The sequence below is a fragment of the Fundulus heteroclitus genome, unplaced genomic scaffold (genome assembly GCF_011125445.2).
Source record: "Fundulus heteroclitus isolate FHET01 unplaced genomic scaffold, MU-UCD_Fhet_4.1 scaffold_532, whole genome shotgun sequence".
Classification (NCBI taxonomy): domain Eukaryota; kingdom Metazoa; phylum Chordata; class Actinopteri; order Cyprinodontiformes; family Fundulidae; genus Fundulus; species Fundulus heteroclitus.
In genome coordinates, this window is record NW_023396959.1 from 11,887 (window position 1) to 38,640 (window position 26,754).

Sequence of the window (26,754 nt, forward strand, 5' to 3'; positions counted from 1 at the left end):
ACATACAAAAGCATGTGTTCGTCCTTCTAGCTGTGGCACTTCCATGGCAACCGGTGTAAACAACCCAGCATCTAGGCCTGAAACGTGCTTCTAAAGACATTTGCAAAAGATTGTGTCGCTCCCTGGGGTTCAGCGAATTCCAGCGTGATACACTAAGTCCAGTCATCACATTTCCTCGCTATTAATTATTCCCCAGCCAGCTGTTAGTGGGATTATTACAAAAGGGAAATCCATTAGGAACGACCGCATCTCAGCCACAAAGCGGTAGGCCACGTAAAATCATAGCAGGTCGTTGGATTCTGAGGAACATGGTGCTCAGAGTCCTGACCTCAGCATGATGGAGTATTTTTGGAAACGAAATAAAGTGGGGACTGTAAGCCAAGATGTTTTGTTTAACATGAAAATGAGTATTAAAGTGCAATAAAGTTGTCTAACTTTTAAAAAATAAAATAAAGAGGAAACCAAGTGGATTAGAACCCCATGTGAGAAAAACATACAAGTTCCTATTTTACCTCATTAGCATGAGAATCAATTATACAAATAAAAGTAAAAGAGACACCGATTTCTCTAGTTTAAAACATGTATGGGTGACAAAACAAAGTTTATGTATAGTGACAATTCCTATTAAAATATAAAACCTCACCACATTTTGAGAAATTTACCAAAAAGAAAAAAGAGAAAAGTGCAAAAATAACATTGAAATCCCAAAAAATGTCCAAGTACCCGATGTGGAATAACTTTACCTGTAATATCCATCCCATCGTGAATCTTCTCACACCCACCATGATCCTGGGAAATGGACAATATTAAAAGACTTAGGAATGCATTTTATCACAACAAAAAAGTGAAAAAAAAAAAACTTGAGTTTCATTCAACCAGTAATTGTAAATCAGTGTGCAATCCATTAACAGTTGCCATTATAATAACCTCAGCTAGTTTATTCCACTGTGGAGCGGGAGAGCAGTAATTATCTGTGTTTATATTGCATCGTAGAAACATGTACTCTGAATGAAGAAATGAGAAAAGCTGTGAAAAAAACACCAAAATAAATAAAACCTGGAGAACATTTATTTAGTCTCTGTGTGAAAGATGCATGGAGTATTTTTAAAGCTGTGCCTTTAACATGATATTTTGCTTTCACAGACTATTATGAAGTCCAGTTCCAGCCTTCCCTTCGTTTCCTGTCTGGTCAGGAGCTATTTTAAACGAGAGCCCCCCCCCCCCAACAACAAATTGGTTCTGCTGTCTGAATAAGAAAGCAGTCCAAGGATTTTGTCGAAATAGGCAGAGAATGGAAAAGTTAAAAAACAAAAACAACTATGAAGCAGGAGAGGTATGCTCATTACTGACAACTCTGATTATTGGCTCCATTATAAAAAAATAAATACAGTTTAAGGAAAACAAGAGGTTTTATCTTAAATACAGAGTTAAAGTTAAAAAGTGACACGTTTTTGGAGTGTGCATTTCTTGATAAGAAATAAAGCTCTAGGTTTTGTCGAGATATTTCTATCCCACTGATTCTCTCCGAAGATAACTTTTCATGACCCGAGCGCGGCCCCGGAGCTAAAATTGAAATCTGCTGTGTTAGTCAAACTGATGTACTGCTGCTTCCAATTACTTCCTACCAGCCAATTCTGCTTCTCGTTACAAATCCTTCTGGAATGGAAATGTAGATTAATTCTCCTTTGCCTTCATTTCTCGAGTGTCATGAAACATATTCATAAGTCGGGAGTTCTTCAGCTTTGAGAAAAATTGATACCGTGCGTGCGCATATCTGGGCCACAGTGGCTCGAACCCAGAACCAAGCCCGCTTCTGGCAGAAAAATGCGATCTCCTTTTCTATCTGGCCAAATACGTTAGTTTTGATGATTTATGCCAAGAAGAAGAGCTTATGTGTTTATTTTTTTTCTCCCCTGTGAAGATGAATGGAGCCGCAGATAGAGAAGTGCATGGATAAGGCAGTGTTTTGCGTAGAAAAAAAAAATATGACTCACAAAACCAGTAGCTGTAGATAAAAAAACATGCTTTCACTATAATCATATACAACATGTCAGAATTTGAGTAATCAAGACTCGGATCTTTTTTTTTTTTTTTTTTTATTCCACTCTCTGAACAGACTCGCATGCATACCTGCCTAATGCAATGCTAATTCACAGGAAGACAACATGTTAGCCCATGACGAGCTGCAGGGACACAGACTGCTGCGTAAGTAGGTTAGACCCCAGGAGCCCCGCAGACACAGTCTGCCTAAGAACTTTTAAAGAATTATGACAGTGTTGCAACATCTGCTGCCTCAGAGGAAGACAGACAGTGATGAATGGCCAGGTGTGCTGGCTGCGTGCGCGCGCGCACACCGAGCCGTACGCACGCGCCGCACAGGAAACAAAGACCCCATATAGAGCGAGCGTGTGTGCAACTAAATCCACATGTACCTACAGACAGGTTGGCGGAGGGACGCTTTAATAAGCAATGCGTACGTCTGTGGCAGGTGACAGTTTCTTGTTTGCTAAGAATCACTAATTAACAGTAGATGTGAGCACGCATGGCATGTGTGCCGCATGAGAACTGTCAAAAAAAAAAAAAAAAAAAAAAAAAAAAAAACACAGCGACGTGTTTGTGATGACGCCCCCAACCACGTCCGTCTGAATGCATGTCCAGATGAATAAATAATCCCCCCCGCCGCCTTCCCCCGTCCTGGAACAGATAAAGATTAATGGCGTATTTATCGTCCAATGACAAGAGCTTTATGCTGCATATTCAAGATCAGTATCTTGACTGCAGCTATAAAGCCCAGCTGATGGGATTGTTGAGCTGCAGGAAATACAATGGCCCTTCACCGTCAGGAAAATAATTGCAACGCTACAGGAACCTGACACGCACCATATACTGTTCTATATCTTCAGTCGAGAGTTTGCACATTCTAATATTATGGACATAAGCCCTCCAGGACGCAGCCGTACGCTGTAGAGAGAGACGGCCTTTTCTTTACCGTCTGGCATTAAATCAGACACGATTTTCCACGTTGTGGGTCAGTTAGGATGACAAAAGTTAGTTAGATTTGCTTTATGCCAGCAAAATAAGTATTGTTTTTAAATTACTTGCTCCAGTTTTAGCTTAAATATTTATCCCAACTTGAGTTTAAAGCTTTTTGGGGTATCTTTCCATGAGCTTGTCACAACTTTGCTGGAGTTTTGGCCCATTCCTCCTGGCAGAACTGCTGAAACCAAGGCCCGATTTGCAGTGGACAAACGCCTTCGGTTCTGTCCACTCATTTTTTTAGGGGAGTGAAATCGGGGTCTTCAGCCAGATATTAAGGTTGTTATTGTTAGCCCACTTTGTGATTAATTTGGCGGCATGCTAAGGGTCATCATGTCCATGTGGGAGACCCGTGTGCATCCGAGCTTCAGTTTCCTGGTTGATGTCCCGTCGTCATGAGCCAGCGAAAGCAGAATAAAGTGGATATCTGCTTAATACGTTAAAATGAACTGCTTTTTGTAGGAAAATGAAATAGTAGCTAATGGGGCTGGGTTTGACAGGAAAGACAAAACGATGGTATGGCCAGCTCACCTGCTCATCCCCTCCACTTGGCCCTCCTGACATCAGCTTCTCGTCTGGCTGTCCCAGCAGCTCCATCCAGCTGCAGTTCCCTTCCCTGGTTTGCGCCACACAGGTGAAGCTCATCAACCAAATCAAGCTGCGGGCAGCTTTCCACAAATGGTTTCTCTGCCAAAACGTGTCCAAAATGTACAAGAGCTTGCAATTACTCTTGACATGGTGCTTCAGTATTTTCACTTAACAATTTTCCCCCTTATCGTGCGACATATTTTGTGATATGCACATCATGCTGCCGCCGTGGATTGAGTCCGCAGGCGTGCGAGCTTCCCTTTTATTCCTCCAAAAGTAAAGCTGTTTGTTACGGTCACACATTTTATTGTAGGTTCAGCACACCAAAGGGAATGTCTCCAACAATTAACACATTAGCCCCTTTAGTGCTTTGGAACACTGTAATCAAGCTTTAATGTTGCTTTTGGAATGATGGCTTCTTCCTCTCTGAGTGGATGTTTAGACCATGTTGGCACGGGTCTTGTTTGATTGCAAGTCAAACAAGAGGCCTTTTGATTCTCTTCGATTTTGATACACACGCTTTGCACCTTTTTTTCTCTCTAGGACACATCACCAAACAATATTTTGCTGGTTTTTATGCTTGTATGTAATTATTTAAAATTATGCAGCACGTTCAGGCATCTCAACGATGAGCCAGAATTGCGGAGGTCCATGTTTCTCTTGCTCTTACCTGATTTCTTTTGAGTTTTCAATGATGAACCAAACGGTGTCTTAAAGGAGAAGAATTAACCTGCCAGAAATTTACAGACCCACACCAACATCATTTGGGTTTTTGCAAATTGTTAAAATGCACAGGGATTTTAGTGTATGTAAACTTCTTAGGAGCTGGAATGAATTGTCTAAAAATCATTATCGTAGTATTTATCAAATCAAAACAAAAATGGTGATCCTAAATGAGAAAATAACATGTTTGTGTCCCTTATGGTGTATGTAAATACAGTATGCGGTTTCAACTATGTTTTCCATTTAACCTTAGGTGTATTATACCAGTTATTAGCTACAAAATGACATGCCCATCTTGCGAATATTTAAGATGCTGCCACAAAAACCAGAAAGGTCATGTTTTTGCAATGAAATCAAACCTTACGAGCTCATCTAGGATGCATCAAATGCGTCGTTGATAGTGAAACAAACAGGCAAGAATGTTTCTGTGGTTTCCCAATGCTAATTGCTGTAACAAAGACCAAGGTAAGTATGTTTTGAAAGGTCTGAAATGTTAAATCAAGAAGCACACCATTTGAAAACCAAATAAATTTAATAGATACTGCAAAACAGGAACTCTAAATAATGTGTGTGGCTCTTTAATTTCCCGAGGAACACACTTATCAAGCTGTATTAAAAAGAAAGCAGAAAAAGTCAAACTGAGATTTATAAAATAGACAAAAGAAATGATGGGACAGAAGTGGAGATGCATCGGTGAGAAGCTGGTGTCTTATTTCAGTTAGATGTTAAGCTCTGACCTTAGCAATTAGGATGGCTTAATGATTACTGAAGCAGAAGTTACATCTGTACCTTAACGCCAAATCCAGTACGGCAGCGGTTAAAAGCTCAGAATGATAAACAAGAGCAGCTTTAAATTATTCCCTTCAGCCTTCCTGTTATCAGCAGAATGCCTTGCTCTCTCATAGTCTAAACAAACTGCAGTTGTGTCTTGAGACGTCATAAAAATATGCATCACTGGGCAGAAATACATGGGAAAGTAGAAAAATAAAACTATTTACAGAATAAAACCTGAAGTGCCGTTAACTAGGAAAATGAACAAGGAGACAAGAGAAGACACTGAGTAAAAAAACAAAAACAAAGGCGTGAAACTGAAATCCAAGCCCTATTCTCACCGATCATGAGAACAGCATATCTTTTTTTTTTTTTAACTGTTTCACTTTTACAAAAGAGAATATTTCCAACATGTTCTGCTTTGTTTACAGTCCAGTAACTGAACCCATTATGAAAATGCTTCCTTCACATTTGCTCTTTTGTTCTTCTCGACTGGCGACGTTGGTTCAGCTCTCGGTGACTGAGGTGACCTGCAGACGTCCCGGGTTTTATGTCCAGTCAGAATTGGAGGCAGGACAGACTCTGCCTTAAACCCTAGATTTCTATCTGAAAAAAGAAAAACAAGAGCCAGCAGCAGCAGGGTGATCAGTTTGTGCAGGTAGAGTTTCAAATTCTTGTACTGCTGCCTGGCCAAATGAGATACTTTTTTATTATTGGGTAGAGATCTAGAGAAAAAAAACATTGTTATGGTTCACGTTTGGCTAAAAGCAGTGGTAACATAAACTCAAAGCACAACAATTACAAGAATAGTAACAGCATCATCTCTACGTTAATTTATCAATTTACCCTCTCTGGTTTCCTGTATTTTCTGAAATTAAAATATCGTTTTTTATTTACACACATGCAAATGTCCTAGCATAAAACGCCACCCTGACCTTCGAGCATTCCTGACGATTGTACCAGTATGGAGCCATCTCGAGGTTTAACCAGGCCACCGGCTGGGCTGGGAACAGACAGAAATGAGCTGAGACGGGACTCATCAGAGCTGCATGTAAAAGGAGAAAAAGCAGAGGTGAAAGGCCAGATTACAGGAACAAGGACGGTGATTATAAGCAATGAGACATTTACTGAGCAAACCAACTGTATGGTTGTTAAACGGGACCATGCTGAGTACAAAGAGGGATCAAAAACAGGAGTGGTGTTGCTTTTACTCTACAACACCAAGCTGTTTGTTGTTCTGCAATCCATTAATGTCTGTTACAATATGTGAGAAAGGTACACGAATAAAGACCTATCAGAGTAGTGCCAACAGCTAAAAAGGATGCTTCACTGAAATACTGACAGAGGGAATAATCCAATACAGGACACAGTGCTTTGCAAAAGTATTCATATCTCTTGAACTGTTTTTAATAGTTTAAGTTACAAAAAATAGGTTCAAAGTATTTTTTTGGAATTTTGTGACAATAAACTGATACACAATCTTCAACATTTCTTTACAATTAATAGCAAAGAATAGCTAATAGTTGAATACAGTGAATACAATTCACTGTATTCCACCCCTTTACTGTGACACCTAAATGTAAAAGGGAGCAGGTCAGCTTAAGAGATTTGTTTGAGGCTATCAGGGACTAAACAGCATCATCCAGGCAAAGGGACAAAAACCAGACAAGTCCGATATAAAGTTGTGGAATGGTTGAGAGCACAGTGAGGTTATACAACAACATCCCAACCTTCAAACCTCTCCAAAAAGAAAACCCTTGTTAAAAGGAAGGCCCAAAAGGGCTTGTCTGTAGCTTACCAGAAGCCATTTAGAGGAGATAGCAAACATGTGGAAAAGGATTAAGGCAAAGGAAAGCAGAAATGCAAAACATTCTGTGTGCTTTTGTGTACAAAGCAAGTTTACGTACGTAGCATTGATCATACACAGAGTAATTCAAGATGCTTTCAACGAAAGATGAAAAAAAAACATGAAATGCATCAAAAGCTGTAAATACACATTAAAAACATGAAGCGCCTCATAGAAACATGATGCATAACCATCATTAAAATATTAAATGACAAATTTAAGCAAATAAAAAGCGAAGACATGCTTAGAAATCAATCTTTGACCTTTATGGGTGAGCTGCAGTAAACAGAAATGTTGTCTGTCGGTTGCAGAGCCGAGGAGGACAGACACTAAATGCTAACTCCCCTTTAGCTGAGTCAGAGAATCGTATGCAAGATTTTTCTCATGTTAATTTGTAAATAATCTTTAATAATTTCCATGTATTTTCCTTCTGACAGGCGACCTGCATCCAGGCGTGACCTGCCTCTGGCTCACTGACAGCTGGAGGTGGGCACCAGTCCCCCCTGACAGCCCTGCCAGGAGAAGCTGGCCTAGGAAATGCATGGAAGGACGTTTTCTCTTCCACTTCACAATTCTGCCGCATGTCGCATTGGTCTGTCACATAAAATCCTAATAAAACACATTGAAATGTGTGGTTGTAAAACAATAAAATGTGAAAAGGCCTCTGTACGTCTCATATTTCATTTTAAACTAACAGCTTTTTTTTTTTTTTTTTTTTTTTTTTTACCAATAATACAACATAAACAGGAAATCCACATTGAGTGTAAGTGTGCCCACAGAGGTGTTATGACCTGCAGAAGCAATAAATTGTGACTTTATGAGAGAGCGCGCTCGCGTGTAAAAGCATCCTACTGAGCATGTAAAGAAAATGTGAAGACATTTGTCCCCACGTAGCTCCTAGGAATGAAACGACATCAATAAAATGGGAGAAAAACACTTCAAGGATGCTAATAGAAGCAAAAAGTCTCAGCTGAAAACATTTACCTCTCTATGAGCTGAATATAGCGGAGTTTATGAGTTTGGAGGATATGTCCAGAGTTGAACTGTTTTCACTGCATTTGTTTTTTTCTCAGGCATTTATGCTGCTTGGTTTAAGTTGGGGGGGGGGGGGGGGGGTCCAAGATGCAACCTGGGGGCTATTTGTGGCCCCTTGAGTGATTTTTTTTTAAACCAAAATTCTATAATAATACAAATTTGGCCACCCAGAATAGATGGTTGATGCAGATGAAGACAAAATTATTACGACAAATTAAAATCTTTAATTGTTGAAATGGAAATTGACAGGTATAACAACGCTTTTAGCATTCTCTTTAATTTCACAGTAAGTAGGACCACATCTATCCAGTGACTTTTACTCAAAAGCAGACTTTGGTGAATCCAAATATGTTTTCATTAATGTCTTAAAGTTGGATAAATACAGAGTGATCAAAATCCATTTTTTTTCTGCTGAGTAGACTAAATCTTTTTTCCCCCCAATGAAGCCAAAAATGTTTTCTTCTAATAAGGCAAACATGCAAAACAACTTTTAAAGTTCTGGATCCACAGCGACTTTCCTACAAAACGTCTGACTACTTTAGTTTTTGCATTAAAATATGGCGCACAGTTTATTGTTGAGAAGGTTTAAAAAGATCACTGTGATTCTATGTTGTAGAAATTAAAAAGTACTTTTGACTAGCTTCTGTTAGCCCACGTGACAAAACGTTTGAACACCACTGATTTAAGTTACTTTTTTGAAAGTAATATCTTGGATAAGATAATCTGCAAACATTTCTGAATCCGTTTTTTGCCGTTTTATGTTTACCTACCTGCTATCCTCCTGAAAGTGGGCCCCAGGATCCTGATGATGTTGCAGTGATGATGGTTTTTGTGCAGATCTGCGACAAACAAACAAAAAGAGGCACAAAAAAAAAAAAAAAAGGTAGAGCTAAAAATTTCATCCAAACTGGCACGCTGAACAGTTTTTCTTGCGAATTTCTCCGGTAAAGTGTGGTTACCGCTGGTGACCGTGCACTTCTGAATCGGTGGGGGGAAAGGAACAACTCTAAAAGGCCCAATCACATTAGCAAACAGTTGTGTTTAAATGATTCAGACACCTGGCACTTCACCCTCAATGTCAAACGCATAGCGAGTCATTAAAACGCAATTATTGTAGGACAAGTGTTGCGATTACACCAAATTGGCCCAACAGAATACCTACTTTAAATTAGGCCCTGGAGTGAAGTGGAGTGGCTGCCACTTACTTGTACCTTTTGGAGAGCTGGCTGTACAACCCTGGTCTCTTTCCAACGACAGCCTCCCTAGCCTGCTGCTCTCGCCTCATCAGGGAGGCGAGCTCCTGCAGAAAGAGGATAAAAAGGAAAACATCTTGTTAGAGGCCAGCTGAGGATTACTTCTTTGTGCATCTGATTTCAGACGCACCTTCTAATTCCACTTACAGGTTTTACTGCCATAGTATGCTTTCATAGACATCTCAGCACTCACAGTGGGTAATTTTGAAGAGCTGAGCTCTGCCTGGATATTTGGAACGCGGGGCATAAAGGAGGAGTCTGATCCAGGGCGTGACATGAGCGTCTCCGATCGTGATCCTGACAGAGGAGGCGGGGGTGGGTTCTCTGCTGAGTAGACCCACAACTTATTTATGAAGCATTCACATTCATTTGATCACTTTTGCACCCGAATACTTAACAAGCAGTAATGGTGATGATAATCCAAGGTGCTTAAACAGCGAAAATAAGTACGGTCACCTTCTATTCAAACACTAAGCATCCCCATATCCTGAATTACGGCGACTCCACATTAAAGCAGTCCTCTACTGTAGCCTTCAGTTATGTGCATGAATGTGTCGGCGTGATTTATAAGCAGTGTTAACTTTTTTTTTTTTTTTACAAAACACTCCTAAACTTAGAGCAGTTTTGGCGTAAATAACTATTGTTGGGAGCAAACTGCTCCCAGCTGAGAAAGCTTTAGGACAAATTCCAGCTTATTTATGCAGAGTAGCGATATTTAGCCTCAAATTGCCTTTTACTTTGCTACAGGTAAACCTGAATTTTCCCCACCGTGGGACAAAAAAGGCTGTTTCTATTCTATTCTTTAAAAGTAAGAGCTTGGTGACTGCTGTGTTTTTGTTCGTTTTTTTTTTTTTTGATCCAGGAGTCTGTTCATAAATCTGTCTCTGTGTGGAGCTGTTCATCTAAACCTGACTATCCCAACCTAAACCTAGTTTCTGTTCTTACCGCACGGGAACCTGTTGCCAGCAGTGAGTGAGAGTTTGCAGGTACAGCAGAAACAAAACGAGCAATAAAGTCAGTTATAACTTCACTCTCGGACCAGTTCAGACTTAAGTTTCACTGAAATAAAAGCAGATTTTCTTCTCTAATTCATAACACTGAAGAATCAATTTTTCAGCTGCCAAAAAAAATGGATTTGATAAAAAGATATGACAACACTGTAATGCATTAAGGGGAGTCAAAAACAATTTTTTTTAACTGAAACACATTTGCCATGGGAATGGCAGAAATTCACATGCCATGGGACATGTGAATTTCCCCACTGAAGGACAATGAAGGTCTATTCTATTCTATTCTATTCTATTCTATTCTATTATATTATATTATATATTCTGACCCTGGTCTTCTGTAAAGGCCGGTTCACACAGCAGGATTTTTTTGCCCAATTTTTGCCTTCCCCTTCTGACATTCTCTTAAGAGATCTTAAAGAGATATTCTTTGTGTGTGGCGGGTTAAAAGTGATCTGGTCCACTCGCCTACCTCAAATCGGGGATATTCAACATATTGGATTGTCTTGCCCTGATATCCTAGCATGTGTGGTGTTCCCCTAGGACAAAATTAGCTCACTGCCTGTTGAATGTGACATGTAGCCAATCAGAAAATGTAGTGAGGGAAACCCCAAGAAAAAAAAAAAACAGCTCACCTCCATATCATAGTGGAGCAACCGTAGAGCCCCCCATTCGCTTTGTCTCCTCTCGTTCAACCAACGCCTTTTCTGTTTGTAATGTTTTTTTCTGTTAGTCACAGTCCACAGACTATCGGCATTGTTCTTCTTCTTCGTCCGTGTTTATTTACTCTGAACTCACGTTTGACTTTGAGACGTTTCGCAACATTTCCCGCCTAATATCCGAATGATCCTGAGTGAAATCCATTTGTGTAGTGTGTTGTGGTTGCCATCTGCCTCTCAGGCTTTAAAAAAATCAGCTGACAATTTTAAAATCCTGCCGCGTGGACCAGCCTTAAACAAATTATGTGTCCGAATAACTACTGTCTACCAGCAGGAGATTGTTCACAGCAATCTGCGCTTGATCAGCATTTCTAATCGGTCATATATGAGAACCAACGGATACTCCACTGAAAAGAAGATGTGATCAAAAGTCTTGATTGATGCAGTAGACTTAAATTAAATCATAAATGAGATTTTAACAATTTCATTAGAATTCATCCAAATACCTAACTGCCAAGATATATACACTGATATGAAATGGTTGAGTGCATGAAAGCAAAATAGTTTGTTTACAGGATCAACATGTAAGTATGAAGGGACAACACGGCAACGTTTGGGTACGAATAAAAGACGCGCCATTCGCCATCGAGCTATGGTTGATTAACATATCAGATCAGAGGTGATGGCGTTGAGGATGATTGGTCTAAAACAGAATAAAAATCAAAGTAAAAATTCTTACAACCCTTAAGCCTAATGATCATTACTAAGTCTTTAAATCTACTGACTACAACCTGGAGAACTACAAACAGAAGCACCTGTAAAGCTGCTGTCCGACGACAATCCACTGCTGGCCTTCCCTTCCTCCTCCTGAGCTAACAGGTAGTCCTTCACTACTTGCTGCAAGGTCTGGTAAGCTTCTTCGCAGTCATCTAAATAAGTACAGACATAAATAAACACACACACGAGGAAGTCTGGTCCTCAACAGAGCCAGTGCGTCCAACATCAAAGAGCAATAAATCAAAGCTATGGAGATGTTGACCTTGGTGTAATGAGGGGCTCGCTAGCAGTGCATAAAAGTGATGAATGTTTCACACTCGCTGTTTGTTCGTCTCATTAAGAAAACAGCTAACAGTCTGAGTGCTATCAAGAGGAAAGATAAACACAGTGATCCTGCAGCTATATGTGGATTTTACTGCAGTGTACCACTCCACCTAACACTCTGCTTAGGGAGCACATTAAAAAGTAGAACAATGTACACAAGTTTAAAATAAAAAGCAAACACTGTATATTGCAATAAAAAGCCTTCATGATGTCTTAATGAAAAAAAAAAACGTCAATGACAAAGTTGTTGTTTTTTTACCACATGGAATAATGTCATCGAAGAATCTCGGCCGTTGCTCACAGGTGTTTGAATAGAGGGCCACACGTTGCACTGCATGGTCAATCTGAGCTGGGGTATAGAGTTTAAGGCGTTTCAGGTGGCTTACGAACTTCTCCACCCGGGTGGGCATGAGCAGGATGTACCGAGGCTCAAAACAGCTCTTCTTCAGACTAAAAACACCCTGCAAAAAAAAACAAAATACAAATTTCCTTAAAAATACACTTTTTCTTACAACTTTGTGTTGCACTTTTATTTTCCACGCAGTCCCAGGATGCGTACAAAAACATCTTCTCTTGATGCGAGTTTTACACAAGTACCTCCAGCTCCATGTGTACGCAACAAACCAGTCCTTCTTCAGCTACATCCTCTATAGCATCCCTGGTGAGGCCGAACAGATGGCCTCCATGCTGCGTGGTCTGGACAAACTTACCCTTACATTGAAAAAAGAGACGGAAGAATAAAAAAAAGACCATTTTAAGTACGCGGTCATTTTCAGGTATAGCTCAAGTTTTATCATACCGGGAAATTAATAGGCGGACATAAATACCCACATTCTCAGCATGTTATGTCAGGTTTAACAACCTGGAGCTATTTGCCCGCCTGGGAAATGAACCTTTGACCTGCTAGTCAAGGCAAAAAAGCTCTTTGTTATGTCTCACAGGTAACCATTTGACCTTTAAGGTGACTTGTTTTTGAAGGGCTGCCAAATTCCTCACTTTCAAGGACCATCAAACAACTGCGTGCTCGCAAAGGTCAGTTGAGCCTTATTATTAAAACCACAAGCCGTCAGAACAGTCAGATCAACAACTGCACTTTGACTTTATGTCAATTACTTTGTTGATTTTGATATCAAAATAGGAGAACATAGAAGTTGTAAAAAAAAAATAGGACACCCCATTAAGTCAGCTTTTTTCAAAGAAATCGTCACATTTCATTGCCAATTTCTTTTTTGTTCTGGAAAAGACAGTGATTTGATCAAAGGGGAAGATCAAAAATAAAAATGACTTTCTAACTGTGGGATGAAAGTGTCAGAACACCTTAACCACTAATAGCTGTTGTTACCGCCTGTGGCTGAAATGACTTTAGTGGGACGATTCCTGTAGCGATCTACCAGTCTGTGACATCGGTCTGAAGAACGGATCCCAGAATGTTTTGCATGTTCCACCCTTTTTCACCCCAGAGCATCTCAATGAGATCAAGATCAGGGCTTTGATTTGGACAAACTTTTTTATTTCTGAATTCTCAGTCAGTCCTTGGTGGACTGTGTCACATCTTACTCTAAAATTTGACATACTACTAGATTACTACTAAAATGTTAAATATGTCCCCTGATCTGGTCTTTGTTCTCCGTGACAAACTTTATTCTGGCATGCATATTGTCTTGGGAGAGAGCAACTGTTTCGTCCTTGCCCATCTTCCCTGAAAGTCAAACGCTGCAGTGTCTTTCAGATTGCAGAGACATCCATTTTCACATCAACAGTAGCAGCATTCTGCTGTAGGTCCCATGATTACATCTAACAATCTGCCCCTCAGACAGTTCTTTTGATACCACCATAGTGTCCCCTCTAATGGCAACTAAATGTCTAAGGTTTAAACTGAGAAAATCTCCAACAAAATACTAAGTGTTCCTTTTTTGAACCACTAAACAGTGGTGTCTCTGGCATGAGAAGTTAAGTGGGGCACAAAAACTCAACTAGCAGCAACTAATTTTTTGGTGATGCATACAACCTGGCTTTGATCAATTTTAAATTAAACAGATAAATAAGCATAAACCAACACACTAGAAAATCCATTTTATAAAAGCTAAATGCAATTTGATTTTTAGACATAAAATTACAAATGAAGGCTCACTAATAATGGTAATTAATTTAACAGAAGAGATTCACATCGATCTTTCAATGAGCCACCAAAGACAATCAACACTAGATTAATATTCACTTTTAGTTTACATTTCCCCGTTTTTTATTTTGTTTAAATTTTCCTACATTTCTTACTTGCTTTTATTATATTTTTGTTTTCCAATGTTTTAATCATGTAAAGCACTTTGCGTTGTTCTTTTACTGAAATGTACTATACCAATAAATTTGCCTTGCCTAGATAATCGCACACTATCCGGCAGAACGTAAACATAACGTGTGCATTTCAGGTATTTTGATTGGATGATCCAAGCTTGGGGCCATAGTATTTGTATATTTGTGTGTTGGGCATGCACACTGCCATTTCAGATGTTCATCATTTAAACAAAGGTTGTCAAGGCACCTCTGGTCCCACATGCAGGGACACCACAGCCTCTAAGTATTGTTATCGATAATAAACAGCCATATGTCCAAATCTGTTCAAAAAAACACAACGCAGTCATATTAAAACACAGTGGTAATTTGCCATCATCCAGTGCGTTTTTTGCGTGTGGGTAAATCTTGTTCTCATCTGACCAGAACAACTTCATCCACATGTTTACTATGTCGAAAGTGCATCTGGTCATACTTGGTTTTATTTTCTTTTTGCTCATTGTCCTTCTCAAGCCTAAGAAGTGTTTTAAGACTGTCCATAGAAAAGCCTTTCTGAGAACTAAAGGCAGCAGCTGACACTTTAAACCCTGCCGATTGAGAAATGTAAAACATGGCAGCGCTGAACCAAAACGATAGCTACAGAGGAGAGAAGGAATAAAAATGAAAGGAGGATCAAACAGAGGGAGGGATAGATTGTGGAGTTGTCCGGTGCTGGAGTAGACGAAAGGCATCAATACCTGCTTCAAAGCCATTCCTGTGTAAATCACTGACACCCAGTCCTCTATAAATTATCCTCCACCAGCCAGACCTGGCAAGAGAGTGTAGATGGGAAACAAATGTGTCCACGATCCAAGGACACATTTGGCTTCCTCAACCAGCCATAAACTTCAGATGCTTATGTGTGTACCCACGTTTAGAGAGATTTTGGCCAGCAATCGCATACAATTACCACATGTCAGAAGCCATGTGAGTTTATCTCATACCTCCTTGTGAAAACTGCTTTACAGAAAATTAAATGAATGTGGTATGTCTAATGAAATCTCAGAAAAGCATCTTAATGGTAAAAGTGTTGTTGAAAAAAAGTCAGTAAGTTAATAGGAACTGGTTTACCCCAGAAGACCTACTTATCTCCACAACGCGACAACATTACAACTACTCCGTGAAATCAATGTGAAACTTGCTGACAGAGCTCTGAGAATGGAGCTCACTTAACACACAGTTCATCAATAATCTGGAGAGCATATTAAGATCAAATCTGGGCAATAAAATAACTTATAAATACTGATTTATGACACAAAGAAATGTAACGCTTTTTCATGAACAAAGATTTTGATCTTTAATTTGGCACAAAATTATGGGAATGTTTAAGACCAACTCACCAAGCGAACCAAGTTCTGAAAGTCCTCTTCACTGACAAAATGATAATCAATCCCATTCTCCTCTCCTACGTTGGCTTTCCGTGTAGTGTGACAAATTCTGTGAAATATCCACAGTTAGACAGTTAGTTAATATTCTAATGTAAACCACTTGCATTATAACACATAATGCTGTTAAAAGGTATTTGCTCCCCTATAGCCTACTTCTGCATTTGCTTTTCTCTCACATTAATTTGCTTCAGATTACAATTTCTTTTTTTTTTATCAGAGAAAAATAACTGAGAAAAATCCATTTTATACCAAAGGGAAAAATAGCCAATCTGGCCATTTGTGTATAAGTAATTGACCGCTAAACCACATAACCCCATCAAGCATTGAGAAGAATTAGCAACTAGTTTTTTTTTTTTACATCGCTGTGCAAATTCTCATTTATCCAGGTCATGGCAACAGTATGATCAGGATGGTTGGGAAGATATTTAACCCTGCTTCATATTGCCAGACAGGTTCTATTTAATGGATGTCTTTTTTTCTCCTAATGTGTCCTTGTCTGGCAGTGTAGCATTAAGAATTGCTGTCTTAATGCCAAAAAGAGCCCAAAAGATTTACTTTCACAAGTGGAGGCTTACTGCTTTCGCTATAGTGCTCCTCTTGATATGTATGCAAAAAAAGAAAGACATTTTTTTTTTATTGAATATTATTTTCAGATTATTTCAAATTCAATGGACACAGAAACTGAAAGGTAAACAAGAAAGAAAGGAAGAGACAAAGGTGAGGCAAAAGGGAAACAAAATGACAGAAATAGAGCAGAGGAAAACGAGGGTACAAGATAACAGCACCTAATGGATTTCTTGATTCCTCCATTCTATCAGTTATCCAATCTTACTGTGGCTTGTGAAATTGAACCAAAGACTGTGGTTAAGTGGGTAATTCATGATTTAAAACAGGCAGCATTTATTTTGTCCCACTGGGTCAAGTTGGCTCAAATATCTTTTTTCAAAGAACAAATAAATTAATCATTTGGAACATGTGGTTTAAAAAATTCTCAGTTTATCTAGGCCAAATATTAAAATCTGTTTGATGATCTGAAACATTAAGGTGTAAAAAAAAAAAAAAAAAAAAAAAGAATAAAACTGTAAGGTGTCAAATACTTTTTCACAGCGCTGCACGTGTTGAACAACACGCTTGATTGCTCAATAGCAGCCCATTTAAGGAACAAACCAGCTGCTACACACATCCTGACCTGTGATTCCTGGGCAGAAATACGTACTATCAAGTTCACTAAAGGGTTTATTTTAGGTAAATATTATTACTAAATAATTTTGCCATTTCCACATAGATTAGTGCATGCATGCATGCATGCATTGGAAAGAGTTAAGGTGAGGACTAGATGGGGTATTTTTTCCACTGGGAAAGGATAGGAATGCCTCCCCGTGAAGGATAGCTGCAGAATGACCACAACTACCCGACCCACAAGCTAACATGTATCCTCGATCGCAGCTGCTGAAACTTCTCTGATTATTACTCTGAGGAATCAAGCTTGACTTAAAGGCAACATGCTCCTTTTTAAGTCAAAACAACAAGTTATTCCAGTTTCACAGACCCAACTCCAAGACTGATAGCCGTCCACAAGGTATATTTACAATGTGCGCGGTTTTATTTCACACACCAATAACAGTACACGTAAGTGTACTAGACTGACCCAACACCAAAGTATTCACCAAACTCCTGACACAGTCTGTGAACCAGCTCTTCCTTCCCACATCCTTCAGGGCCCGTCAGCACCAGCATTGGGTAGGGGACGTCTGCAGTAGGTGGTGTACTGCATAAAATTAGACAAAAAACAAAGTCTTCGTCGACTTCCTCCATATTTGTAGGATTTTAAACATGTTTCCGCTTCCAGAAAACACTGGTAAAATACTATAACATGCACATTTGGATTAGCTGAAAATAGATTTTCCCATTAAGAGAAATGCTGATATATGATTTTTTTTTTTTTTAAGATCTTTTAAGTAAAGGGGAGTAGATGGCATTAGACATCTGCAGCCAAATTGATGCTGAATATCTGAACACAACTATCTGTGTAAGTTATTTTAGAACAAGATCAGTTAAGTAACATCATATGTTTTTTTTTTTAAACTAATAAATTACAAATAAGTTAAAATCAAACAAAGAACTTCATGAAAACTTGTACAGACCTGTGATAGAGGACCTGTGGCTGTCCCATCTGATAAACTAAGTGTGTCATGTGATCTATTGCGGCTAATAAATCCATGGGAGGGTCAAATATGTTCACTGAAGACACCTGGGATTTAAGATTTGTAATTTGGCACATTACATACCACATAAGCACTTTCCACAAAAAGTAACTTTAATTATGTAGATCCTCACCTTTTCTTTAACGCTGACTGGCTCTTGGTCTAGTACTGTCAAATGTTGGTGGAGGAAGATGACTGTCTGTCTGTAGTCAGGCTGCTCCTAATAATCACAAATATTTTGCATTTTACAAAAGATTAAAACAAATCTATTGGATATTGGATAAAGCATAATTTGTTCTGTAACTTTAGTGTAATACAACTAGAACTTAAAAACCAATAAAAATAAATAAATACACATGGATGTCACTACAAAACCTGCCGATTTAAAAATATTTCACATGCTCACATTTCAAGACTTTGATAGTTACCTGCACAGGGTTTCCCAGCAGGTTGATGTTCATCAGCAGTGGTAGCCCAACAACTGGGTTTAAATCTGGAACTTTGGAAATCTGAAGAAAACCAAACATTCTTATTTACTTACCTGTTTTGGTTATTAAAACTTATATGAAATAAATGTTGCCTATGATAACTACTTTTGATGCATTTTCAAATGCGTTTTACATGTTTTTGCAACAGTTACCAAGGTTTACAGTTGGAAAATACCTAAACGCAATAGGGCATTCCTCAAATGACGTCAAATTACTCATTTTAGAAGCATGTGTTGTGGCCATCTTGTGGTTGTACAAGCAGAGCGGTAACGCTTGAATAGTCTACTTGCTTGAGTCAAATAGTGAACAGATCTGTCCTGAATATTGCCTCAACAGACAATAATATGGCAACAGCAAAATACAGCTGCTGCGTTGGTGACTGCTGGAGTGGCTAGCGATATAGTGATCGCGATCATATGAAGGGAGCCTTTTTTTACCCATTGATTTTCCAAAACCCAGGAGGATTGCAGAGAAATGTCAGTGTTGGATACGAGCTTGTAACTGAGAGGAGTTTACTGTGGAATCTGACCAAAGACGGTCTCTACGTTTCCTCGGTCGTAAGGAGCCAACATTTGAATGTCCAGACTTGAAACCAGCGACTGCAGCATCTGGGCAGGTAGGCCATGTTTATTTGGCTATTGCGCAGCGCCTTTAAAACTTCATACAATCCATTAGGGCGGTTCCTGTGAGCTTCAGTGTTGCATTTAGTCCGATTGTTATCAGCGACTTTGGCCTTGTTTTTCACTAAAGTCACTTTTTTGGCCTTTGTTTTTTCAGACAGAACCCCCTTTTCTGGTTAACGCGCTGCACAGCAAGAGAGCGGCTATTTTACAAGCAGTAAAAGTCCCCGTGTGTATAAGTACCAGCTAAATACATGTATTTGTGATAATTAGAAGCACGGTGTGGTGGTTTTCTTGCTGGTCTTCCGCATCTTTTCATGGATCAAGTCGCTATTTCTTTCACAGGGATCTTGTTGGTGTGCGTATGCGGAGGTGTGTGTGTGTGTGTGTCTGAAGGTGAGACAGGATCTGAGTGTCTGATTACAGCTGGATGACTGTTTTTAAGTCTATTTTCTGCAATGAGCTTTATATTAAATCAAAATATAGGCCTGCATAATCCATGTATTTTTGTTAGTATTAGCTGGAATTCTACGCTCATTCATGCGGGTTTCTTCCTACTTTCTACTAATACTGCTTTCTTTCCGCTCATTTTGAGCCCTCTACATTTCAGCCAACGTTTCAGCTGTTCTATGCTGGGTTTCTCCACTGAAGCAGGTTGAAATGAAGCTCCTGGGACGTCGTCATCTTTCAAAATGAATAGTATTGCCGTTGCTGCCAATGTAATTTGCACCCTTCCTGTCTGACCAGCCGGGAAGCCGGCTGTCTCGGGAGAAATGTGACGTCATTTGAGAACTGCCCCATTGAGAAGGCAGGTATAACATACGTAAATCTACACAGATGACGGAGATCTTTCTCGTTGTTAAAAGGTACCTGGTTTTTCTCCAGGTTGAGGGAGCAGAGAAAGCGAAGGTCCTGGAGGCCTGAAAGAGTGCTGATGTGATTCATAGACAAATCAAGAACCTGCAGGCTCTGTAAGTTCTCCAACCCTTCAGCACCCTTGAGCTGGTTTCCCCTCTAACACAAACATGAAAAACGAGACACGTTTATTATATTAATATATGTGCAGCAAGTCCCTTTTTTTTTACTTAAACTCTCAACAATTGCACATACTAGGAACGCTATACATAGCATCTAAGCTTTGTTACTCTCATTACTGAGCTGAGTGGCAGGCCTGGCTCTCTGCTAAAGGCTGACAGGCAAGGACTGACAACTGAACAGCTGTCGAGGGGCTAGCACAGCACGCCGACAAACCAAACAACAAGAACCGGGCACAATAGTCTTGTCAGCCAGCTTCTCTCCCCATTCTACTGACAAAAGTTGCTATCTAACTGTCTGGCCACACCTTGGCCTGCTCTTGCCAACCATCCTGCCAGACACAGTGTTGCTGTCAGCAGGGGAGGGTGACCGTGTTGGTGCATGGAAGCTCTGGGTCGGCCCTCTGATGTGCTGGGACGCAGACTGGCTGACAGTCCCATGCTGTTTTAGGACGGGAGAAGTAGGGGTCAGCAACGGGATTACATGAATGCTGGATGGATAGGGGCATGTTTGCAGGCTGATTTTGGTCCAGGTTCAGTCAAAGACCAGCAGCTGGTCCCTCAAGGAAGCTACAGCAAGGGGCAGATGAAGCCAGGCCAATAGACACAGACGCAGAAACAGAAAGACCTAGCTCAGGGCGAAAAGGGCCTGCTGTTAGGCCATATGGTGACTTTTTGAACGCAAGGCCAATGTTTTGTTAAATGTTAAAATGTGGCAACAACCATAAGCGAGCAGATGAAGAAACGCAAAGTGGAACAGAAAGAGGTGAAACTGGGCTTTCTTTTTCAAAGGGTAATACACGTCAACGTTTTGTTGGACAATGCATGCACTCAGAAACATTTCCAACAATAGGGAAAGATAATAGAGGTTTCATTTTAAATTATTCTGTGGAAATACACATTTCGGCAATAAAATGTAAACTCCCCCAAAACCCCAGTTGTTTGTTGTGTTTCAGTTTCAGAATAGCACAAAATACAAAAAAAATAACCAGTATATAAACGCTTACCAGGCAGAGATGTGTTATAGGCAGACGGGCCAGGCGGCTGATTTTTGTGATTTTGTTGTGAGCCAGGCTGAGGTGGCTGAGCATTGAACATTGTTCAAGACCACCGATTTCAGAGAGGCAGTTGTCTGAGCACAGGGTTGTTAAGAAAAACCCATTCTAGGTAAACACGGTATGTAGAAAGAAAACATTTCTGACACATAGGTTTATGACAGTATAATAGACAAGTAAGGTTGCCATTCTGTAAATACAACTGAGTAACTTTTTTGTCATCCTACAGTGCTATGAAAATGTATTTGCCCTCCAACCAGTTTTTTCTTATCTTTTTTGTTATACTTAAAAGTTTCAGTGAATCAAACGGAACTTTTCAATCAGACAAGGATTTAAAAGATTGTTCTTTGAGTAAATACCAACAACAAATTTTGATTTTATTGATTGGAAAAAAAATTATCCAAACTTATTTGGCAACACATAAAAACGTAATCCCCTTAAACTGGTTGTGCCACCCAACAACTGCTATCAAGCATTTGTTCTTTTTACCTGACTGTGAAATAATGTAGGTCATCTCTTCTTTGCAGAATAATGGAGAACATAAATATAACGTATATCAAATTGAGTTTGAACCTTCATATATATATATATATATATATATATATATATATATATATATATATATATATATATATATATATAGTGGTAAACTATGTACTATAACAGCAGGAGGGACTGAGTTACCATCCACATTTATTAAAGTGAACGTGGATGGTAACTCATTGTTTATATACAGTGTATATACATATATATATATATATATATATATATATATATATATATATATATATATATATATATATATATATATAGTGGTAAACTATGTACTATAACAGCAGGAGGCAATGAGTTACCATCCACATTCATTAAGGTGAATGACTGCAAGGATACAGTCCAGATCCAGCTTGCGTAGGCACGAAAAGCCTTTGAGATCCTTGATGTCTGGTATGTGGTTATGGGAGAAATTGGCCACCTGCAAAACAGAATAAGGCCACTTCATCTTAACAAATATTATTTAAAACTTGACCGGTACAACATTCTCAGAAAAATGTGAATTAGATAGCAGAGCGTTAGAAGAGGATTTTAGCAATAGTTCACTGTCATTGAAGGGCAGTTAATGCCTTGTAAGCAAATTCAGAGAGGCTACAGATGGGCTATGGTAATCCAGGCCCGTCAGAAGGGAATAGCGCTAGAAAACGAGGCCCAAGCCACCGATCAAAGGTTGTCTTATCCTGTCAGCTCAAGGTCCTGTACCTGTAGGCATTGGAGTGGCTGGAATTCAAAGAAGTCGGAGATTTCATTGTGAGACACGTCCAAGATGACAAGTTGGGGCATGTGGCTCAAGCAGGATACGTCTAGCAGTCGTGACAAAATGTATTCATATCAGAATAAATCATTTAGTCATCATATGCCAATATATTATTCTGCAGGAAAGGTTGCAGGATTATAAAATGCATATTTGCTGTATTGCACAACAACAGGTGTGGAAGGATATGAGACATTGGCAAACGTTACCTTTTATGTTGTTGTGTGGCAGTTCTAACTTCTGAAGACGGACATAGTTGCACAACACAGATATGTCTCTGAGATTAAGACTCTAGAGCGGAGGAGAATACGCTTATGGATTAAGGCAATTGGTTAATCAAGCATCAAATGATCAATATCCAGGTTAAAAAAAACACAAAGCATACTTGCAATCCCCAATACCAATTCCAAAATAATGTCAGTGCACAGTGCTTTGCAAAAGTATTAATACTCCTTGAACGTTACATTACAAGCATACATTTCATTGTATCCTTTCTGGATTTTACAATATAGACCAACACAAAGTAGTGCATAATTGGGAGGTTCAATAAAAATATAACACGGTTTAATCTATGTATAATTTAATCTCAACATAAATCTAACTCTACTGTGAAGACGGTAAACGAAAAGCATGAGTTGTTGTCTCTCACGTTTGTCACTCTAAACACATTAGCATTTTTTTTAACTATGAAACACATTAGAGATAATCAGAAGCTGCAAAGAGCTTTAGACCGAGGTGAAGGTTCACCATCCTCTAGGATAAAGGCCCTAAACATGTAGACAAAGCTACAAAGTTTTAGAGAAATGCATAAAAAAAAAAAAAATCAGAATGCAATATGACAAATTGTAAAAAGAAAAAAAAAGAAAGGAAAAAAAGGCATGAATACTTTTGCAAGGCACTCGGCGTCGGTTTAAAAATAATGTTAATGTACACATCTCACAGGAAGGGATAGGCTGCATAGCACGTGGTGTTGCCCGGTCAGATCACATCCAAGATGGGATATCCCTCCAGACACCATTTCCTCAGTTAAAACGTCACCCTATCATGACACCAACAGACATTTAGTTAGAGGAATAGTTCACCCAGTTAGGCTCAACATTGTTTGGAACCCTTGCAGATTTAGATTTAGAGTAATTGTTTCACAAAATATTTGACCAAATGGAAATAATTATAGCCTTTTTTGCAATGGTACAGCTGGAACCCCTACGTGTATTATTAGGGACATAGCAAGGATGCCTTCCATCCTCAAAGGCTTGGAGCTCGTATTGAAAGAGGAGTGGTTAAAAAGGAGCAGGGGAGACGTCCAAAAAGCTCATCAGCAGTTATGTGAAGTGTTTGGAGGCAGTAACACAAGTATCTCCAGGTGTTTCCTTCAACTGGACCTTCAGTTCTTGCCGTCATAGACAGCAGCATTGCCTTAGGAGTGGTTCCCGATGTTTTCAAGCATGCCCGGCCTTCGCCAATCGGCGTACTCAAATTTTAGACCAACCTCAAGGCTGCTGTTTCTTCCAAAAACAAATTACTTTCTGAACAGAAATGGATATTTGGAGATTTTTTTTGTCCGGTTTTAAACATCTACTGAACATTGAAATAGGATTGTTGAGGGTTTAAATGACTTTCTTTTATTAACTGATTCTGGAAGTTTTGCGATTTTCTTATATCCTGTCAGCAACATTGTGTGGGGATTATTGGTGAAGCATTAGGCTTTTATTTGTTGGACAGAACTTTCTGTGTTCACACAGGAAAGCTAAGACCATCAGAACCTCTTTCCTATAGAGTTCCTCAAGGTTCAGTTCTCGGGCCTCCCTTTTTTTTCATTTCCATCTTCTCCCTTGAGGTCAAACTTGCAGAAATCATGGCATCTCTTTTCACTGTTATGCAAATCACTGCCAGATATATCTCTCTATAAAAGCGATACTTCATCCAACCGTCTTATAGAGCCTTGGCAATTTGAAAGCATAGATGGCCATGGAATTTTCTGAGCTTTACTGAAAAGAAAATGGAGGCAATTTTATTCAGTCCTCACTGCAATTCACAAACCCCTCTTCCAAACCTTGGTGATCTGGAGCCACATGTTAAGCATCCGGTTGCAAATCTAAGTGTAACCCTGGATTAAGGTTTCAAGATCAACCAGCAGGTCAGCTGTGCTCTGTGGAAAACTTTGTTTCAGTTACGCCTCGTTGCCAAATTAAAAGCAGCCATTTCAAAACATGACGTGGAGAGAATAATCCATGCTTTTATCACGACTCAACGAGATTACCGCAATTTACTTTATGCTGGGATCAGGTCTTTCTTTCAAACCTTCAGCTCGTTATGAATGCTTCGGCTCATCTTTTAACCAGTACACACAAACAAAAGTTTGCAAGATAACTGTTTTTCAAATCCTTCTCTTGGTTGGCTTTTAAATGTGTTGATGGTCTTGCTCCTCAGGACCTCTCTGACATGCTTCAGCCTTCTGTTTGTCCATCAGCTGGGAAGCCATAAAAAACTAGGCTGAAGCTCAGAAGAGATCAGGCCTTTTTCAGTTCTGGCTCCAAAATTATGAAACAAGTCGCCATTTAAATATTAGACAGGCTTCTCCTAAAACAACCTTTGTGGTATGTTTCATTCTGCTTTTTTTGTTATTGTTATATTTTATTATTTGTATCTTGGTTTGATCTGTTTCAGTATTGTGCAGCACTTCTGTATAAACAACGTTTTTAAAAATGTGCTTTTTAAATAAAATGGATTTGGATAGGATTATTGAGATGGGCATTAACAATTTTGGTTGACATTTTTTTTTCTTCAACAGAATGTATGTAAAGGTGCTATTCTTATCTTTTCAAAATTATACCCACTGTAAACCGTGGTCTTATAGTCTGGGAGAAGCCGGTTTCTGTTCCAATCTGAAACAACAAACCTTTTGGTTGAATGGAAATTACTTTGGATCTGAAGCCTGCTGAGCCTATTATGCACGGAACTCTAAGCTTTCTATTATATTAACACAGTTTCTGCTACTAGAAAACAAGACATGAGGTCAACACAGATCACAAGGAGCAAATATTCACGTATTTCACAGTTTAAATGTTTCTTAAACAGGGAAGCTCCTCTCCAGGACTGTTGCTAATGCGCCACAAACAATTTGCAAATAATCAACCTTTTGACCTTGCTGGACTGCTTAATTGTTCATGACGTTAGCGCAAGGTTATCAGAGTTTTCAGTCCAGTTCCATAACAAGGTGAATATACATAAAATTAATACGGATGACATTATTATCATGCGAGTCTTTTGGGGATTCTATTTTTTTTAGAGATTTTTTTTTTTTTTTTTTTGTTTAACAAAAAAACGTATAGAGTGCAGGAAATGAAATAAAAACACTTAATTTGCCGGACAGATTTACACAAGCCATTAAAACAGTTAGCATATTGATGTTTACCTTCTCTTCGCTGTTTGCCTGCAGCGCCCCGCAATTGAACGTCTCAGTTGCGTTCAATGACTCTGTAATGCCTGTAATGTCTGATGGCGTCACAGAAACCTGCTCCATTATCGTTAAACGAATAAACCGTCGACCTGACAGCGAAACGTGTGAAGAAAAAATAACTGTTAGTGGGAAACAACTCTCCGGGAAACAGTTGGAATTAATTTAAACATTTAATTATTTGTCTCTCAAGCTAGCAACTTACCTTTCCCAAGTCGTGTCAGCTGGGCTTCCACGGCAACCGGGTAACAGGTGAACTGCATTCTGGGCCCTGTAGTTCTCATTCGCTACGGCGGGACAGCAACATTTACGCAGGGAAAACTGCGGTAATATTACTGCCATATAAAAAAAACAAAATCCTAAAGATAATATCAGGGCAGAAAATTGTCCTTTGCAAAACTATTCACACCTATTTGAGCTTTTCACGTTTTATTACGTGACCACCAGAACATTTTCTTTATTGAAGTTTATTTTGTCCTACACCAAAACAAAGTAGGGCATAACTTTAACATGGACGAATAATGACATGGTTTTTATTTTTTCCAAATAAAGTTATGATCATTTATATTCTGTCCCCCATCAGTAACCCCTATAAGATTCAATGGACCCAATTACTTTTAGAAGTCAACTAAGCAATTTCAGGTGACGTTTATCACACGTCATGTGGAGACAGCAAGCTAAAGGCAGGGAAATTATGGACTATATCTTGATGACAAAGCTGAATTAAAGGGCTCTCCATCTAGCATGACAGCAACCAGAGAGCTACAGGGGAACGGTTCCTATCAAAGCCTATTCAGAAGGGCATAGTCAAAGTCCAGACCTTAACTAAATTGAGCAACTGTGGAAAGATGATAA

General features: G+C 39.2%; 1 protein-coding gene across 3 annotated transcripts; it reads right to left on the reverse strand.

The window, feature by feature from the left end:
• Window positions 1-5,480: 5,480 nt before the first annotated feature.
• On the reverse strand, window positions 5,481-26,114 carry lrguk (leucine-rich repeats and guanylate kinase domain containing). 3 transcript variants are annotated; one of them, XM_012850539.3, is made up of 21 exons: window positions 26,105-26,114; window positions 25,858-25,991; window positions 23,383-23,481; window positions 22,652-22,733; window positions 22,391-22,491; window positions 22,028-22,109; window positions 21,089-21,213; window positions 19,918-20,061; window positions 18,368-18,448; window positions 18,073-18,159; window positions 17,880-17,986; window positions 17,384-17,503; window positions 15,688-15,784; window positions 12,617-12,730; window positions 12,279-12,480; window positions 11,734-11,847; window positions 9,446-9,576; window positions 9,205-9,299; window positions 8,770-8,838; window positions 6,054-6,163; window positions 5,481-5,724 (listed from the first exon to the last, which is right to left on the reverse strand). In XM_012850539.3, exons 2-21 carry the CDS (start codon window positions 25,963-25,965, stop codon window positions 5,567-5,569), a joined length of 2,226 nt encoding a protein of 741 aa, XP_012705993.2. In that variant the 5' UTR covers window positions 25,966-25,991; window positions 26,105-26,114; the 3' UTR covers window positions 5,481-5,566. The 3 variants fall into 3 exon arrangements, with proteins under 3 accessions (XP_012705993.2, XP_012706001.2, XP_012705984.2); XM_012850547.3 differs by having other exon boundaries at window positions 9,211-9,299; window positions 9,446-9,579; XM_012850530.3 differs by having other exon boundaries at window positions 9,446-9,579.
• Window positions 26,115-26,754: the final 640 nt, after the last annotated feature.